This window comes from Centruroides vittatus, unplaced genomic scaffold (genome assembly GCF_030686945.1).
Source record: "Centruroides vittatus isolate TY-2023 unplaced genomic scaffold, ASM3068694v2 contig_1062, whole genome shotgun sequence".
NCBI classification, from domain to species: Eukaryota; Metazoa; Arthropoda; class Arachnida; order Scorpiones; family Buthidae; genus Centruroides; species Centruroides vittatus.
The window spans coordinates 362-21,642 of NW_027120686.1; the positions used below are offsets into that span (position 1 = coordinate 362).

At 31.7% G+C, this 21,281-nt stretch overlaps 1 protein-coding gene across 1 annotated transcript in view; it reads right to left on the bottom strand.

The window, feature by feature from the left end:
- Positions 1-1,638: 1,638 nt before the first annotated feature.
- LOC136972833 (zinc finger protein 271-like) overlaps positions 1,639-21,281 on the bottom strand; it is a gene marked incomplete at both ends in the record, with an annotated part of 29,723 nt that continues 10,080 nt past the window's right edge. The window contains 4 exon segments of the mRNA XM_067267472.1: positions 1,639-1,660; positions 1,662-2,254; positions 3,873-3,993; positions 17,144-18,459. Coding sequence (XP_067123573.1) covers positions 1,639-1,660; positions 1,662-2,254; positions 3,873-3,993; positions 17,144-18,459 — 2,052 coding nt within the window.

The window sequence follows — 21,281 nt, forward strand, 5'->3', positions numbered from 1 at the left end:
TGGCAGACAAATTCTACCTATAAAAATTTGACTATAATATATATAAAATGCCGACAATCTATATATTTTTTAATTTTTATTGAAGATCACAACCTGAATATTTCTAACACGTTGACTTATATTATAGCATGAATGAACTTATTATAGTAACATTATTGCATAAATATGCTAAAAATGAAAGTTCAAGAATGGCTACCAAGAATTTTGGCTGCAGAAGCAAATCTCTCAACTGTACCCTGAGTTATGGTCAGTTCAACGATTTCTGATAGCATACCCATCGTCGCATTTGTGTGAACGTGGATTTAGTGCTGTAGCAACGTTGCTAACTAAAAACAGAAATCGGCTGCAAGTTACTGAACGCGGAGACTTACGGTTGATTTCAAGTGAATTTGATCCTGATATTACAAAAATAGACAAATTACAAAAACAACAAAAATAGTCAATTTGAATTCTGTTTCTTACGAAAAAAACTGTTTAATAAATTTTATCACCAAATGGATAATAAATACGTAATTCTACACGTCCTACGTCACCGAACGTGTGTCTTTCGCTAGGCCTTTTTAGTTTAGTTAGAGCGGAAACTTTCGGTTTCACCAGTCCTACAAGCAAAACTTAGCCGAGAGGCCAGGGCCAATGTAACAATCTTAACTGGTTTCTCATAGTGAGGTGGGCTGATATTCTTACTCTTCAATCATAAAACATCATCACTGATCGTTTTGATTATAAAAATCTAATTTAAATAAATATAAGTGATATTTTATTCGAAGTATAAAAGGAAACTTGGAAATAAGATTTCAATGTTATTTTCATCTTTGTTGCATAAGTTAAAAAAATAATAAAGTATTTCTCTCTGCAGATCACCAAGAAAGTTGTTGCTTGATGATCTGAAGAAAAATATTTTGCTTGGCTCTAGAAAAAAAACACGATCCGAATTTCCAATCACTGTGCCCGTTCCCCGGAGAGCCATTTCCTAATCAGACGTTACACAAGAAAAAGGTAACAATGAAACAAAGAAGGCCAAATAACATCAAACTCAATACATAATATACAATTTTAAAAATCACCACCATGTACGCTCGTAACTTACTATTGCTCGACGTTTTTCAGCAACATATACTTCATAATTTACTGTAATTTGGACGCACTTTCAGCTAAACGAACGAATTAACATACGCATATCTCAATTTGGACAAAAGTTTCACTTCCAATTTCGAACTAACCGAATGTCTTAACATGTTAATTTTTATATCTGCGGTCACAACAATTAGTAGAGTTCAATATACGATAATTTCCTGCATTATAAATTAGAGCAAAATATGCACTGTCCTAATTACTGATAGAATAAATTAATATTAACTGCAATTAACACGTGCAATTATCTATGAAACAATTCTATATTCAAAGAAATTGTATACAATAATATTTTAATTATATATTGAATACTGTAATGTTTCTTAGCAAAAACTTTTCGAAAATTGAAAAAATGTCAATTTAATTTAAAACTGTTTTCCTTACATCTTTTGATCATTTTACATCGATAGAAATTAAAAATAATATTTTTTCAAAATTTCTAAGTGTGAATATTTCAATGTACTATTAGATGATAATTTCAAATGAATTTCACTGGACATGATTTACATTCATATGGCTTTTTGTCTGTTGTGCGTCCGAAGGTGTTTAATTAAGTTTGACTTTTCTGTAAACTTCATTTTACACTCGTCACAACTGTAAGGCTTTTCTCCAGTGTGGATTCGACGGTGTGCTATTAATCTTCCCTTTTGTGTAAACTTCTGTTCACACTCGTCACAACTGTAAGGCTTTTCTCCAGTGTGGATTCGACGGTGTGCGATTAAGCTTCCTTTTTGTGTAAACTTCTGTTTACACTCGTCACAACTGTAAGGCTTTTCTCCAGTATGGATCCGAAAGTGTGCAATTAAGTCTCCCTTTTGTGTAAACTTCTTTTTACACTCATCACAACTGTAAGGCTTTTCTCCAGTGTGGATTCGACGGTGTGCGATTAAGCTTCCCTTTTGTGTAAACTTCTGTTCACACTCGTCACAACTGTAAGGCTTTTCTCCAGTGTGGATTCGACGGTGTTTAATTAAGTTTCCCTTTTCTGAAAAGTTCTGTTTACACTCGTCACAACTGTAAGGCTTTTCCCCTGTATGGATTCTTTCATGCCTTCGCAAATGTTGATTAGTTTTGAAATTCTTCTTACAGTGTTTACATAAAAATTGCTTTTGGTTCCTTTTCTCTGCAATTAAAAAATTGTTTTAAATAATATTTAATCGATATATAATAAACTTTTCTTAAATAAAAACAATAATTAAATCAATAATATTTAATTAAATAATAATTTTTATATCTAAAGGCAAGTTTCTGCATCAAAACACAATACATTAATTTTAGAAATAATATATTTATACACAAATATCATTATGTTACGAATATATTCAAGAACAGCTAATCAGAAACAACATATTCAAGTAAACAATTTCCCTGAAACATTTTTCAAGTGTATTTATATCTTCATGAATTTACTGTTTATATCCTTGCAGTAGACCTTTTGCATCTTTAATATCTTTAAATATATAAATGAATGTGGGTACAACAGTGTATGTAATATTAAGTTTTTTCTATAATCCTGGATAATATTTTCTTCAAATCTGTGTTTCTTCCATAGAATAACTGAAAGTAATAACAACATTCATGAAATAACTTGTATAAAGTGTTTTTTACATGTCTTTTAATATAAAAATGTATTATTCGTATTCTTATTCATTCTTATTGTTAAATGTAAAGTTCTGTAATATTTACATAACATAAGTCTTTTAAAAATACAATATTCTTATTAAGTATACTACCCTCATAACTCCTCAATAAGTAAAACTCACAACGTTGAAACGTGTAAATTCTTAAGAGTGAATCACGGTTTTCATTGTTAAAAGATCGAGTTTTGTTCTTCTCCTTTTTGTTTTTGTTTTGTATTTTCAGGATGGCGATTAGCTAAATAGAAAAAATAAAACCATATTAAATATTAAACAAATTCATATTTAATATACATTGTACAGTGATTTAAATTTGTATTCTCTATGCTATGTTTACAAAACTGTATAAATTCTATTTTAAAATTTACAGCGAAAGTGTTCACATGTACTAAAATACAGAAACGAATACATTTTTCAGAAATCGATTCTGGTAATTTGAAATTGTTTCTGATAAAGTTGAAGTTAGTGTACGTTCTCGTGACGTACATACCCTAGGAAGGGATTTGGAAGAGGGAAAGAATTAAGGTTTACCCTGAAGAAATCTGCTTCTACTGTACTATTTTAGATGCGGTTTTTTGTTTTTATGTCATTCGTGAATTATTTGAAAATTTCTTGTCTCTTGAACACTATAAAGTTCAGACATACGAACACTTGGCAGTCTTCATCTTAAGTTTATTTCAGTTCATACATGTACTTGTGTTTTGTACAAGTTTCGAGCTTTTTAACGCCTCTCCTTAGCCAACTTGAAATCACGAGTATGAAATAACACTTAAAAGAAGCACAAGAAACACAGCAACTGTGATAAAAATATATAAAGAAAACTCGAAATTAAAAAAATATGAAAAAGTTCACGTCACACGTTTCACCTAGTGAAGCACACCGGTTGCATAACACTGTTTTATGCGACGCAAGCCGCAGATTGCCTATCGCTATGTTTAATGATAGAAATATGTATGGAAAGTGTCGATATATTTCATAAGAAAATGTAAAAACTTTCGCTGAAAAACCACGTATCTCGAATATCTTCATTTTAGAGCCGCTGCAAACTACAGGAAGCGAGAGCTAGCGTACGCTCGGTCGCGCTCCCAAGCCCCGCTTTTTTACCCGCGATGCTAAGGGCCATTTTTGCTAGGTAAGCTACGTTGACAGAAAGCAGCCGCACTCTATACAACGTTTGCTCGCGTAACGTAGTCCACATGACATGGATTCCACAGATGTGGATTGGCTATAGAACAAAAATTTTATTATAATTTATATCCGTAAGCAGTCAGTTTTCGTTTTGCACTTTGAAACAGCAAAAGAAAAATATGGCTACTACTTAAGCTTATTTATAAATAACTATTTACTATTTTAATATACGTTTATACCATTTTCTTTTCAATACTGCATGTATGAATCATGTAATTTACGTACATCGATAAAATTCTATTATTTCTTTTTCGACACGTGGCATGTTTATGTAGTCATCCATTTTCCCCCGTTCTTTCTTGCTAGCGTAACTGCTATCGTTGTTGAATTCTGTGAACAGCGAGACATCTCTTGTATCGCTGCTCTAGCAAAGGAGAAACCACATGAGCAAGAAGAGAGGGGCGGAGTTTTTGACGTCATCAGTTGTGCTAGGGCACGTTTGCTAGCATTTTGCTCTTGCAAAGCGCTAGTTTGCAACGGCTCTTAGTGATGATACTAATTTAAAACAAAAGTCTTATAAAGTACTATGCAAAGAAAAGAATGATTGAATCACAGACAGATTTTAAACCTAAATGTAATCGAATATTTCTAAAATTGATTAGATTAAAGAATCGTAGACTAAAAATTAGTAACAAAAACGACGTAAGAAGCACGTTAGAACAATAACGATCGGAAAATTGATAAACTATCAAAAGAAATTACTGCCAATCTAATTGAAAGCTGCGTTGAAAAATAAAAGACAAGCCAACAAGATATGGAAATATTCGATCCTTTAATATAACTAAATTTTAAATTGAAGTAAATGTGATCTGTTCCATGTCCATCGTTACGTAGATTTTGTTTCTCTACTTTTCTATTCAAATTGGAATCCTTAAGTGAAATAAATATGTTATGATATTTCTTGTTCATAAAAATTAAATAATATAACAGACTTATGTATATACATTCAAAAATTGAAAGTTTTAATAATATTTTTTTTCATTCACCTAATAGATTTTAGTCTCTGCATCTATCCAAATGGATAATGAAAAGATAAAATTGAAATGACGATTAAAACTAAGTATCAGAATTTTACACATTAAAAATTAAGAGGTTTGCCTAAAATTGTTGTTTTTATTCTAAACTTGTATTGTTACTCAGAAAAATTATTTCGATATTTTAAAAATTGTGTGTAAAAATTTCCAACGAATTCACTTTGTAATTTAAATTTTAAATTTAGAAATATTTTAACAATTAATATCTTATTTAAAGATTTTCCCAATCTTATTTTTAATTTAGGTTTCATGTTAAATAAGATTGTTATCTAGGAACCGGCATAAGAGACAAGTGCCAGGTGCGCTAATTCCGAACGGCGTAATCAGCGAAGCAAATCTTAGTATTTTAATACATCAAATAGATTTTTGATGGCACGAAATCAATCTTTTCCTAAACTATAATAATTTCAGAACACAATTGAAATTTATCAGGGCCTCTAATTTTTACATTATAAATTTAGTATTTAAAAATAAGTACTGTATTTTAATTTTAGATCGTAACTAAACCGTAAATGGACTTGTTTGTGAAGAGTGAAGTTTTAAAGTGAGACTTCGTGGTAAATGCGGCCGGCTGGACCTGATAAAAAAGGCTGTCCATTAATTAAATCCGCGTTTTTCTTCGAATTTTTACTATTCTTCCTCCATCGACCCAGTTTGTGTAAGTTTCCGTAACTCCTCCCCTCTTTGAATATCTAACAAAGCTCAAATACCCACCAAACTTCTATCAACATATGAATAATAATATGTGTAAATTGTATAAAATTTAATGAAATAAAACGGACCTCCGTTAAAATTTAATTCCTTTTCCACCCGTTCTGCTTTGTTCCAATAGGGGAAAAAAGTGATCACGTGACATAGGTGTCGCGCATATCGATACGGTTGTAAACAAGCTGTTCCGTTCGAAGGATAGCTTACTTTATAATAAAGGAAGAACGAAAATATTTTTTAGGAAGGTTAACAACGGTACAATTAAAGGAAGAATTAAAAAAGTACAATGCCAAGTTAGCTGGTAGAAAAGCCGATTTAATAGAAACGTAAGTTAAAATAATCTACATCTATATTTTTATCGTTAATTATTACATTTATAATTTTAAGTCATTATAACTATTACATGATAAGGTAACTTACCAGTAGATGAAAGTTTTAAGAATAAGATTTCACAAAATGCACATTTTTCGTCTATAAAAACATTTAAAGATCAGTAAAGTTCTCATTGATTCCTTTCACATTTGTCTAACCAATACATAAGGTCAAAACTTTAATTAAAATAAATTTTTTTTCCTTTGGAATATGGTCATGTACTGAGCCTGATATATTATAACCAATTTATATCAGTATCTGAAATGTTAACTGTACCAATAGGTTATCACTGTAATTTAGAACAACAATCAATACAAACAAAACTACTTTCTATGAAGTTCTAAGACAATATAAGAGATATATATCTTAATCTTTTACCAAGAGAAAACAATATTTGGAGTATTTAAAATAAATATAATCAAAATGTCTTTTTTATTGGTCACAAGTCATCTTGTTTCAATAATTTAATGCAATAAGACTAATTTCTTCACCAATAAACTTTTTGTACAAGTGAATTTTTGCCCATTTTTTTTTACTAAATCTGGCATACACTATATATATGCCATATTTAGGTGCTTGTCAATACTGTTCAGTTACCTTATACTGTTTATTTTTATATTATATGTAATATATTAAGGTAAGAATATAATATATAATAATAATTTTTGCCTTTCCTGTCAATGAGACAGAAAAAACTAAATAAAATATTGGTGATCATATCTTAACTAGTTATTAAACTTGTTTACAATAATTTTCAGGTTACTGGCATATGAGAGGAATCAGGAAACTCATAATTTTTCTATATCCTGTGATAGCTCTCCTGAACTCAAACTTCCTGATTCATCTGAATATAAGGATCTCTCTCCAAGTTTACAAATACCAGTTTTGACTATAGAGACAATTGATGCCTACATGGAGATGTCAGATCAAAGAATGCCACTGTCTGCTGTGCAGATGTATTTTAATGAATTCTTATTAATAATAAGAGGAACAAAAGAGAAACATTTTTTTATATTTTAAAGGTAATGTAAAATCTGAATTAATCAAGGGGAACAGATTTACACAGATTTAGTAATTACAGATGATGGGGTTATAGAAAATGTAATATGTGAATGTACAGCAGGTAAAGGGCCTAAAGCGTATTGCAAACATGTATGTGTAACACTATTGGCAATAAAAGAATATGGAAGAACAGGCACATATAAGTTTCACAAAACATGCACACAGGTTCTGCAAACATTCCATCAGCCTACCTGCCAACATAAAGGTTTCCCAGTTAAGGCTAGTGAGCTTCCATTTCATTTATTTAAGAAGAGAGGAATGAAAAGAAAATTATTGGAAGACATAAAATTTGACCCCAGACCATCTGGCAGTACAATCCCTGATTATACAAACTTTGTTATTAAATCTATTATACGCCTTTAAAGTATCCAGCATATTGTTAAATTATCATAAGAACGTTTTCGATCCCTTTTAGAGATCTTCAGTTACCTATTAAAAAGAATGAACAAAATTCGAATTTAAAAGATCGCAAGTTTCGTTCTTAATGACGTCATCACTAACGTAAAACATTAAGAAATTAAAAATTAAGAAATTAAAAAATTAAACAAAACAAATAATTCTAGTTCCCGTGTGTAAATAACTTAACGGTAAAAACAAAATAAGATGAGAATGGAGAGAAGCGGCTAGTGCGTAGAAGTGAAATTACGTCATATCCGTTATGTGGAAAGACTTCCAGGCGGTTGCTAAGCTGTCCGAGTCTCTATGATTAATGCAGTGTTTGCTGAGGTGCGCCTTGTGTATCTCCATTTTTTCTATGTGTTTTATAGCTTGTGTTGATCTGGTAGGTTTAATGATCTCAGCCTTGTCCCAATAAACCGTCACGTCCTGCTCCTTGGCGAATGCCGCTAGTACCGTACTATCAACATTTTTATTGACCGTGTATTTGTGTTCCTCGATCCTTTTTTTCAAATTTCTCATGGTAGCCCCTACGTACACAAGGTCTGAGTTGAATCTCTTATCCCTCAACGGTATCGAGTAAACTCCCGTGAGGGTGTCGTATCTATATCTTTCCTTGTCGTTTCTCAAAAGTTTATAAACCGTGGGATTACGTCTATAAACTATGCGGAAATTCCTTTTTCTGGCTACTTTCTTAGTGACTTTGTTTAAAAACGGTATGTAATTAAGGACAATCCTTTCTTTCTGCTCATTTTTCTTTATACGTCGGCTGTGCGGCTGGTAGGTCTTAATAAGGGTATCTATCGTTTGTCTTCTGTACCATGTAGACAAACGATAGATACCCTTATTAAGACCTACCAGCCGCACAGCCGACGTATAAAGAAAAATGAGCAGAAAGAAAGGATTGTCCTTAATTACATACCGTTTTTAAACAAAGTCACTAAGAAAGTAGCCAGAAAAAGGAATTTCCGCATAGTTTATAGATGTAATCCCACGGTTTATAAACTTTTGAGAAACGACAAGGAAAGATATAGATACGACACCCTCACGGGAGTTTACTCGATACCGTTGAGGGATAAGAGATTCAACTCAGACCTTGTGTACGTAGGGGCTACCATGAGAAATTTGAAAAAAGGGATCGAGGAACACAAATACACGGTCAATAAAAATGTTGATAGTACGGTACTAGCGGCATTCGCCAAGGAGCAGGACGTGACGGTTTATTGGGACAAGGCTGAGATCATTAAACCTACCAGATCAACACAAGCTATAAAACACATAGAAAAAATGGAGATACACAAGGCGCACCTCAGCAAACACTGCATTAATCATAGAGACTCGGACAGCTTAGCAACCGCCTGGAAGTCTTTCCACATAACGGATATGACGTAATTTCACTTCTACGCACTAGCCGCTTCTCTCCATTCTCATCTTATTTTGTTTTTACCGTTAAGTTATTTACACACGGGAACTAGAATTATTTCTTTTGTTTAATTTTTTAATTTCTTAATTTTTAATTTCTTAATGTTTTACGTTAGTGATGACGTCATTAAGAACGAAACTTGCGATCTTTTAAATTCGAATTTTGTTCATTCTTTTTAATAGGTAACTGAAGATCTCTAAAAGGGATCGAAAACGTTCTTATGATAATTTAACAATATGCTGGATACTTTAAAGGCGTATAATAAATTTAATTTCTGATTTGTTTGTTCCAGTAAGCATTTATTATTATACTTTGTTATTAATTTGGCAATGAACATGCAAAGTGGTTGTGCAATACCGATATTGCAATTAAGGCAACCAGCAAACATGAGGGCTTTAGAATCAGATCATGATTATTGCAAAAGCACAATGTCTGAAATGTTTTTTAAGTGCTTTACATGTAACTGAAGCAAGTAGGGAGTACATAAAACATTTGGAAAAAGAGACCAGATTACAATGAAAAAGTGCAGTTTGGAAGAAGGAACATTTGTTACATTTGACATCTTCAAACTTTGGAAAAGTTTGTAAATTAAGATCAACAGACAGAGTAAAATTGTGTGGCTCATTACTGTCAAGTAGGCCAATAAAAAGTAAGGCAATTTCTCACGGTTTAAGGTATGAAAAAGAAGCAATTGAAACATATTCTTTTGTAAATACTCCTGTGAAAGAATGTGGCATGTTTCTTCATTCAAAATACCCATTCTTAGCTGCAAGTCCAGATGGGCTAGTGGATGATGATAAAATATTAGAAGTTAAATGTCCTTACTCCAATTTTAAACTTCCTGTGAATGTGCTAAAGATACCATATTTGGAATGTACTGATGACAAAATTACTTTAAAACGGAATCATGATTATTTTCATCAAATCCAAGGACAATTAGCAGTGACAAATAGACAAGTTGCTCATCTGTTTATTTACACAAAAAGTGACTTCAAAGTTTGTATCATTCCAAGAGATAATAAATTCATTGCAGACATGATTGAAACACTAATTATGTTTTTCCATGAGCATATTAAGCCAGTTCTTTTTTTTAAAAAAAATGTTTTATAAACATTAAGTTTATAAAATAATTGAGCTAATTGTTATTTTACAATTTGAGTTTATGTAAAATTTTTCTAGATGGTGTATAGTGTGAATTTTTTTAAATAATAAAAAGAGATTTTGTTTTAAAGATTAAAATTCTTTTATTAGCTTACAAGTATTTATTCAACTATAGTACAAATTTTAAAACCACTATATTACTTTGAATTGAAGATCAACAATGAAGACCTTACTGTGTATGATAGTATACATTCTTAATCTTAGAATTTATAAACAGACAAAAATTTAAAAATACTATAGATGGAAAACTTAAATTAGGCTAGGGTCTAGAATGGAAAAAAAATTATATACGGTATTAATAGAGAGCTAGACTAACAGTGAAACAAATTAAGAATCTCTGCCAACAATGCATGGTCTAAAATTGCATAACATAAAACATATAAATATAATTTCACTGCCGGATGCATGTGTTGCCTCAAAATTTTATATGTACAGTACCTGAGTACGAGCCATTCCTATAATACGTTCAATATGTATTCTTTTACTAGATGTTTTTCTGTCTCGAGATGACAAACTGCTGCTCAGCTGTGCTTTTACTCTCATAAAAGTGGGTATATTTACCACAACTTCTTTAGTAATTAGTTATTCCTGAATGTTAAAACCTCTATCAGCCATTACCCAGTCTTAAAATAATTATTGGATTTTCGTTTAAAGAATTAACAAATCGTACTTTAGAACCGACAACGTATCGCTTAGTCTGTTTACAACCTCGTCGATACTAGCGCCGCGTACGGAGTAGATTTCACTTTTTTCCCCTATTGTCATAACCCCCTCCCTCCGTTTCACTATGGACGTGTCATTTATGGACTCAAATCTTTCGACAATCCTCGTGAAATGTATTAAATTTAACAATTCTACTGAAAACATTATTATTATTATTATCAACATTCTTTTTCAAATTGAGTATATAATTATAAGAGCAAATACAAATATATAAATATTAAATGGGAAGGAAAGTAAAAGAGGTTTTACAAATGAAAAATTACAAATTTAACATTAAAAAATTCGAATCGAAAATAGGAGATAGAATTAAATTAATCCAAAGAGCAGATACTTATGAAATCTGCAATACATTAACAAAAATTTTTAAGGATTATATTATAAAATTGAATATTCATAAAACCAAATATTTAAACAACGTGAAATGTAAATTTAAACAGGAATGGTTCGATATGGACTGCTATAGAGCTAAAAGATTAAAGAACATGCATTAGCATAATTTCGTAAAATTAGACTAAGAGAACGACTAACTGAATATATCGGTTCAAGAAAGAAATATAATCTCATAAAAGCTAAGAAAATACTTTAATTTGATAAACAAAAAATTATTAACAGAAAAAATAATACTTTCTTCTGCTTGACAGTGGAAAAATATCGACATTGGACCGGAGTGGAAAACCAAGATCTTACTGATTTTGTTAAATGGTTTGGATTTTTCAAAGAAACGAAGACAATCATTATAAATAATTCTCCAGAAACGGAACAGGATGTAACGTATAGGGAAGAGAAGGTATTAAATTTGCCAATACACGCTTTAGAAATAGTAAATATCATTAATAAATTCAAAGAATTTACTGCTACCGAACCCGTCTCAATCTCAATCAGTTTTCTAAAACGATTACCAACTGAAACGGCTGATATGTTGGCACTCAGTTTTAACTACCGTATATGTATGAAAACAGTACTTATCCTGAATCGTGGTGCTCATCATATTTTCGAATTATATTTAAGAGGTGATGGCTCAAATTTTAGCAATTACAGACCTATCGCTATATTGTCACCATTAAGAAAGACTTTCACATCAATCCTTGCGAAAAAATTTAATCAATGGACAGAAGAAAACTCCTTGATTTCAGACAGTCAATTTTCATTTGTTAAGAAGAGTCGAACAGAGTTAGCAACTTTTGTATTACTTTCAACTATCCAAATCCATTTTTCCAAAAATAGACAAAGTATATGCAGCTTTTCTAGACTTAGAAAAGGCTTTTAATTCAATACCAGTAAGAAAACAGTGTGATAAATTAAAAAAGCATGGTGCAGATCTATTATTTATTAATGCTATAAAGTTTTTATTCGGTCATTATCTAATTACAATTAAATGTGGTAAAAATGTTTATCCAACTTTCGACATCTGTGGAGGCCTCCTGCGAGGTGACCCATTATCACCTTATTTATTTAATTTTATGATTTACGATATTAATAATCAATTTAATAAAGAAAAAGGTGGAATTTTGATAGAGAATCAGATAGTTCACTCAATTCAATATGCAGATGATATTGTGTTAATCTCGAACACTAAAATTGGTCTCCAGAGAAAAATAAATTTGATGCAGAAGTATTTTTCACAATTGAAAATTAAAATTAATTCAGACAAAACTCATATTCTTAAATTTTGAAGAGGAGGAAAATTGGCTAAACAGGATCAAAATTTTTACATTTCAAATGAAAAACTAAAAGTAGTGAAGGAAATCTTATACTTGGGAATTCACTTTACTTCAACGTTATCTTTTGGCATTCATGTCCAGCATGTACAAAATACAGCAAACGAACTAATTAACAACTTAATCTATCTATTAGTTAAACTAAAAATTAATTCTTTAAAGAAAGAAATGCTGCTATTTTCAGCAATAATTATAAATTCAATACGTTATGCTGTCCCGATATGGGGCATGGATTGGTTATCTCACTTTGAGAAAATTCAATTATTGTATGTAAAAAAAATTTATGGTTTGGACAGAGCTGTGTCCGGATATGCAATCCTCCATGACATAAATAGGCTACAATTGGAGCCTTATTTGGTGCTAAGAATTATGAAGTTTTATAAAAGATTGACGAATAGTCAAAATATTTTGATTATCATCACTTTTAGAGAACTTAAAAGGCTAAAATAAGAACTTAAAAAAATTTTCGTATAATAAATTTAAATAAATAAAATTCGGTTAATGTTACCCTTGGTGGCAAGATGGCGACCAGAGGAATTTTTCCCTACATTCTAGACGGCGACGGGGAAAATTTTCCCCAATTTGAGACTGCTACGAGATAATTTTTTTCCTGCGTTCGACGTGGCTAACGCGTTTCCGGTCGCCATCTTCATCTTCTATGGAGACTGCGCGTTGCGCAATGTTTCGTAATAACGGAACCTAGTAACTCCTATACTATAATAAGCTACTGTAAACCCTATTTTAATAGAAAAAAAACATTTTTTTACTCACGTTGATTGTCTGTCATTTCCCTTTTTTACATTTCTTTCCGACTTTCGAACTTTGATCTTCGTTTATGATAGATCTTTCCCCCCCTTGTTTTGCGTTGGCTGCTATCGTCGATGACTTCTTATTTCTTCTTTTTTTTACTCGCGGTGGTTGACGTTTCCTTATCCCGACCCTTCTTTGATTTCTTTGAATTCTTCTTCTTATTATCGCCGATTTGAACGGGTACAGACGGATCTGTCTCGGGTTCTACTGTAGCTTTTCAAGATATCCCGGATGCTAAAGCCGAAATCGTCGCACCACATTCTAGACATGGGTAGTGTTATATGAATGACAAGATACATCCTCAGGACAGACGACCACTTTTGCTTTTAAAAGTTCCTTCGTACACTGAATATTTAACTGCACATGAACTGCATTTAAAAAGACATTCATTTCTTTCGCTTCTGTAATATAATTTGCATGTCTTATCGCACGTAGAACACGTCGACTCTATCTGCTGTATACCTAATTTGACCGCAAATTTCAATGCATTATCAATTGCCGGGTTCAATCCCAATTCCGAATAATATGTTTCCATCATTTTATAAAACTTCCTGGTAGTACATTTGGCCCAGAATTCCTTCGAACTCAAATCAACGTCGCCCATGACGTGCACGAAATTTCAACAAAAAGAACGCAATTTCTTTTTGTTTTTACTCGTAAAAAATATAAATTACCTTTTCAGCAATTCGGAAAGAACAGATATTGCAAAAAAAAAAACTCGCTGCCAACAACGAACATGCAATACACCACTGTCTTCTAAACTCCCTCCAAACGAAATTTGCATAATTTGACGATCTCGGCACCAACACATTACGTCACAACATTTCGAAAGAGCTCCCTCTCTCTCACGTCAGAAACGCGAAATCGCGCGTCTCCGGAAACACGGTCGCCACGTCGAACGCAGAAAAAAAAATTTATTTGTCGCCGTCTAGAATGTATGGAAAAATCCCTCTGGTCTCATCTTGCCACCAAGGGTAACATTAACCTAAAATTTTAAGAAACAATAAAAAAATTGAAGACGAATATAAAAAATATTTTTACGATTTATTAAGAAAGTTATCTTCATTAACCGATATTTAATTTTAAAACGATATTCGTCATTAGCGTGGGTCAGAAAAAACACCATATCTTTTCTAAAAGACACTTCCCTGAGAGGGTCAGCTGCACTCTGAAAAAGCCCACAGTCTACGTCAGCAATCTAATGGGTGACCTACTTTCCCAACATAGTAAAACAAAGTAAGTTACAGTATAACGATACACAAACACTAACCATGATAATCAGAACAAATTGTTCTTCTAAAATCCTCCAATCGGTCTTTGACGTAGCTCCACGTAAAAGCACGAAATCGGTAGACGTGTCTAAATAACACGCTAATAAACGCTAAAAAACATAAATGTTTCGAAATTTGTACTAGATAATTATATGCACAAATAAATTAGTAGGCCTATAATACATACTTGCACTTATATCCAAAGATCAGTTCTCACCAATTGTCGAAAATGAATTATTTCTCAACTTGTTTTTCTATGAAGAACCATATTCTGAAACAAGTTCTAAATTCACAGTGAAATTTCCACCTTTTATCCGTTAAAAACAAGGCAAAATGTATCGATACGAATAATAAAAATTTATCACAGTGAACTTCGAAAGAAAACGAGAAACACCGAACCGCACACTACGAAATTTGGCGCGAAGTGATACCTATGAAACAGACTGAGAATGCTCCTGTTCAATGTCACCTGACCAAAAGTTTCAGTGTTTATGCAAGAAAAATTTAAGTTTCAAAAGATTCTTCCATTAAACTCGATAAACTTAATTAATACAGAATAACAAAATCTGTTTAATAAAGATTAGTAATTTACCATTACAATTATGTAAATTAGATATGAAAAAGTTCACTGTGCAAAATTTCCTACCAACCATAACGTCGTGGGATGACTGTAAACTTTTTTGCTAAACAGTAAAAATTTTATGTAAATTTTTTTATTAATCCAGTCAAGTTTAAATAATATAAAATTTCTAGATCTGTTTAATAAAGATTAAAAATGTACTATCACAAATATGCAAATTAGATATGAAAAAGATTACTGGGAAACGCCCACCAAAATGATAAATATAGAACGATCACGTGACCGAAAGCTAACATCAAGGAATATGAAGAAATATGTTTAGAATTTAATGTTTCTGTACACGTTCGTAAATTCTAGCGAATTTCATCAAAGACAACAGAATAATTTTAAGCTTACATAAACTGTACAGTAAATGATTACAGTAGAACCTCGATTATCCGGATTGTTCAAAATAAAAATTTTACAAATTTGCTGATTTGCACTTAACGATTGCAACACTGTTTATGTACGTGATAGAATGCATAACTTTTTTGTCCCAACACAGTGGTCTTAAACTTTTTAATACATTTTGTTGTCGTAATAAAAATATAACTTGACATACATATTTATAAAAATTTATATTCAAATTACATCATTTCTATGGCCAAGGGCAGTGTAAGGCATGGGCGACGTGGGCCACTGCTACAGCCTCGCGGTCCGAGGGACCTTGCGCCTCGAAGATTTATGCATTACTTAAAAGCCGTGAACGCGACAAAAAAATTTTACTTGTCATAAAACGATAAATCGTTTACATTTTTATGAATAAACATTTGACAGTTTCAACTGTTTTTTATTTTATAAAATCCGTCTTCTTGCGCCACCAGAGGGTTTTTAAACAATAGGCAGTTAGTGCTGGTCAGAAGTAGTCCAAGTTCAAAACGAATGTTTGTTTCTTGAAAATTTGATCACGATTTAAATACAGAACATTATTATTTTTCGATTATCCGGATTTTTCCTTATCCAGACTACCTTCATCCCCAATTAGTCCGGATAATCAAGGTTCTACTGTATTTCTTCGAAAGAAGTCGATATATACAAATAAATCATAATTATTTATTAATGCTTTTATCCATTCTAAGTTGATATTGCAAAAATTAAGCTATTTAATTTGTGTTTGTCTTTTATAGTTTAGAGTTTCCGAGTATTTGACTGTAAAATTTAATTTAATCTTTAATATGAAAAGACACTGCGGCCATCTGGCCTTTTGTAAGTTCCACGAAAATGCAAAATAAACAAACAACATTAGAAAATTAACAAAAAAAGAAAGTGAAAAAAGTAATTTCCTGCATTCAAACAGAAAAGGAATAAGTTATCCGTTGTAGCCAAAAACCTTTCGCCTTTCTTCCTTCATTCATTCTTGGTGTATATCTGTTAAGCCAAAAATAAAGCATTACCTTTCACTTATCTTTTTATTTCTTTTAAACTTAACTTTAATAATTTACAGAACTTATTTTGAACATTGTAACCAGACGAAACTCATACAAAGAACAACTTATCTACAGTGTTGCCAGATATAAATGTACAAGAATTAAAAATATAAATGTACAGTAATTTAACACGCCTCCTTACATTTATATTGTAACATAAAACTGTTAAATACAAAAAAAGTAACAGCTAACTTGACAACTCTATTAACAACTTATCTTAATCTCACACATCTTATATTCTATTCTTTTACATTTAGCATCTCTCTATATTTAATGAATTTGACATTTCCTAATGCCTTTGTAAATATATTAGCAATATTATTTTCTGATTATTTTTACAACTTCAATTTTTCCTTTCTTAACATTCTCATGCACAAAATGATAATGAACTTCAATGTTTTGAGTTTTTTGTAAAGTTTCCATATTTAGCAATGGCTACTACAACCGAGTTGTCTTCATATACCTTAATTGGTTTACAAACTTTAATAAAAACCTTATTCATTAGACAAATTAGAAAATTTATTTCTGTTACAGCTTCTGATAATGCAATATACTCTGCAAATGTAGGAGGCTTTGTTACACTATTCTGCTTTTTGGATTTCCAAAAGATTACATTTCCAAACAATCTAATTATAAATCCTGTGGTAGATTTCCTGTTTAAAATATCTCCTGCCCAGTCAGAATCCACAAAACAATCTAAGATATCGGTATTATTATCCTTATAATATTTTAATTTAAGGTCTTTTGTCGAATACAAGTACTTCAGGACTCGCAAAGCATATTTGAAGTGCGTCTCATAACAATTTCGAATTCGGCTCAGGTAATTTACACTGAAAGATATATCTGGTCTAGTACCAGAGTTAATGTACAGAAGTCCACCTATCAAATTTCTATACTTTACATCCTCACTTACATTAGACTTTTCTAGTTTTAAATTTATTTCCATAGGTGTCTTATACAATTTTGAACTTTCAATATTATAACGTTTAGCTAAAGACTCAATATAAGATTTCAGACTTAAGGTCATTTTGTGCATATTATCTTGTTCATAGTTATATTCAATATCAATACCAATGTAGTTTTTGACTCTACCTAAATCCTTCATTCTAAACTTATTAGATATGTTGTTTTTGATGTCAACAATAATTTGATTATCTTTACAACAAACCAAAAGGTTATCAACAAATAATAAAATGTAAATTGTCAAATCATTCTCCTTTTTAACATACAGGCAATAATCATATTTACTTCTGTAAAAATCAAGAGTAATCAGAAAGTCATTAAAACATTCATACCATGCACGAGGACTTTCCCTTAATCCATATGACTTATTCAATTTATAAACCCTATCAGTACCATCTTCGTAACCAACTGGCTGTTTTACATAAACTTCAGACAAAACTTTACCATTTAAAAATGTTGTTTCTATATCCATTTGATGAATATTTAAAGAATTTTGACAGCAGTTAGACAGTAACAACTTTAAAGTTGGCATTTTAGCAACAGGAAAATAAATGTCATCAATACAATCAGTTTGTTGAAAACCTCTAACCACTAACCTGGCTTTATATTCACTTTCACTCTTCTTTCTGTATATCCACTTCACATCAATTACCCTATTGTCCTTGGGAGGCTTGCTTACAAGTGTCCGTGTATTGTCTATCACAAGACTGTCCATCTCAGAATTCATTGCTGCTTTCCATTTCTTTGAATCATCACATGTCATCGCCTCCTGAAAATTTTCTGGAACAGTAACATCACAGTAAGGCCGCGACTCCACTAGCCGTAAAAAGGCCGTAAAACCTCTCGCCGTAAAAGCTTTTAATCACGTGACCATGATATTTTACGCCTGAGCAGATCGTAAAACCAACGTAAAAGCGAGTTGAGCAGTGTTCAACTTTCGAAGCGAATACGACCGTAAACCGGTACCATCCACCAATCAGAAGTCAGTGAAATCTAGGTCATCGTGACACGGTGCGAAAATGGCGGAAAACGAGCTTTTGTGTATGTTCTCTCGTGGCTACTCTAGAAGATCTGGAAAGATTAATCGGAAACATCCGAAAGTATTCTTGTATCTACGACAAGAGGTATCCCGATTATAATAATGGATGCCTAAAACACGTGATATGAACGGCCAAAAGAAAATCCTTCAATTTAGAGGAGTATATAATAAAAAAGCTAAGCTTATAAATGCAGTATATTATCTTAATAATATAATAATAAAAGTCAATATATGAAAGTAAAGATATTACTTTTACTACATTTGTAATTATAGTACAGAGAAAACTCGTAGAATCTAATCATTGTCTTTATATCGATATATCACGTATACAACCGTAATAGTACTGTCGCTGTAAAAAGCTTCGCTAGCCGGACCTCCACCGCAATCCGAGCGCAAACGCAAATAGGTCACGTGATTAAAAGCTTTTACGGCGAGGGGTTTTACGGCTGTTTTACGGCTAGTGGAGTCGTGGCCTAATTTACAGTTATACTGTAATAACCAAATTCATCATCAAAGCGGAGTGGAGGTTTAATTTGTCTTCCTGATTTTTTTCTTTTCGTTTTTTCTTCATTATCTTTTATGTTATCATTACTATTTTCTTCTTGTGTATTGTCTTTTTCTAAGTCTTTCGTCATGTCCTTTTCGTTCTGGTTTGTACTATTAGAATCTTCTCCTTCCTCTTCCTTTGTTTGGTCTGAATCCTTTTGTCTTTATTCCTTATCTTAATTTTTTCCTCTTTCTCATTTTCAAATCCACACAAGTTTACATTTTCTTCTATTATGTCACAATGTCTAGCTATTATAACTCTGCTATTCATCAATACTCTGTATCCAGTATCTGTATATCCAATCAAAATACCAACCTCTGCTTTCTTGTCCCATTTTGATTTTCGTTTATCTTCTGGAATTCTTACAAATACTTTATTTCCATATAATTTTAAATTTTTTACTGATGGCTTCCTTTTGAAAAATATTTAATATGGCGTTTTTTCTGAATGGTATTAGTTAAGGTTCTGTTTTTTAAGATATGCAGCTGTTTTAATTACTTCTGGCCAAAATCTTCTTTCAATTTTTGCTTCTGATAAAAGACATCTCCCCATATCCATTAATGATCGATTGTATCTTTCTGCAGTTCCATTTAGATCATGCACATATGCTGGACAAGGTTTTATTATTATTCCCTTTTCCTTTGCAAACTTAAAAATTCTTGCATTTATATACTCTTTCCCATTGTCACATCGCAGTTCCTTTATCATCTTTCCAGTCAAGTTTTGAACTTCATTAACATACTGTACTAAGCGTTCATATACCTCATCTTTTGTCTGGATACAATAAACTTTAACTAGTTCACTAAAGTCATCTATAAAGTTTAAGAAATATTTTTCTCCAAGATTTCCTGTAGTCTGATGTGGTCCATTTAAATCTGTATGTACAATCTCTAATATGTCTTCTGCTCTTCTCCTGTTATTATGAAATGGTAAGTTATGCATTTTGTTTTCAATACACGTAGCACACTTTAAATATTCTGGTTCAATCTTGCTGGGTAGTCTGTCTAGTGATTCATTTTTACATATTATTTTCAAGTTGTTAAAATTGATATGTCTCAGTGTTCTATGTAGTTTTTCTTTAATAGTCATATTGCTTTTACTCACGTTCGCTTGTGATTTTTTTTCATTGATATAACTTTTCATTTTATATAGTTTATCCTCTTTGATTGCAACGGCTATTAGCTTTCCATATGGGTTGTATATTTTTGAGAATTTTCCTTTTGAAACAATTGAATGTTTAACTGTGATCCTTGAATAACTCAACAAGTTTGCCTTCATATCTTATACAAAAACAAATCATTTTCCAAATGTAACCTCAGACTTTTCTCCATAAACTGGGAAACAAGTTTTAATATTACCAACTTTTGTAGCTTCTAATATTCTTTTCATCACCAACTTTTATAGGTTTCTTCAATGTCTCACAGGTTTCAAAATACTCATCAGTGTTAATGATATGGTCTGTGCATCCACTATCAAGTAACCATTCTATTTAACTTTTCTTTGACTTTTCGTTTTTAATTGTTGTATAAGTATTATTTGCAGTGGTAGTCTGAAAACTATTTCCTTGATATTCATGTATGCTTTGATGATAATTTCCTCGTCTTCTCTGAAAGTTTGTGGTATTAAACAATCCATGTCCTCGATAAAGAGGAAAACCACGACTTCGACTATGATTTTCAATTTCAGAACGACAGTTTCTTTTTAAATGGTCAGGTTTCCCACAGCTGAAACATTTCAACTTATTCTGAAATGATGACCTGGCTTTAGCTCGAAATACATTTGATCTATCATTTGACTAATTAGAATTTTCCTCTGCATTTTTTAACTTTATTTTGCTTTTCAAATAGTCAACAGTTCTCTCCTTTTCTGGTAAAACATCTATTAAATCACCAATATGACTATACTTCTGCGGTAGCGATTTTAACATGTAGTTTAATTTTTCTTGTTCTGATATCATTGCACCTGCCTGCTTTAATTCGTTCACAGCCTTTTCAAACGCGTCGAAGAATAAGCATACATCTGAATAATTTTTCAATTTGATACTTTCGAGGT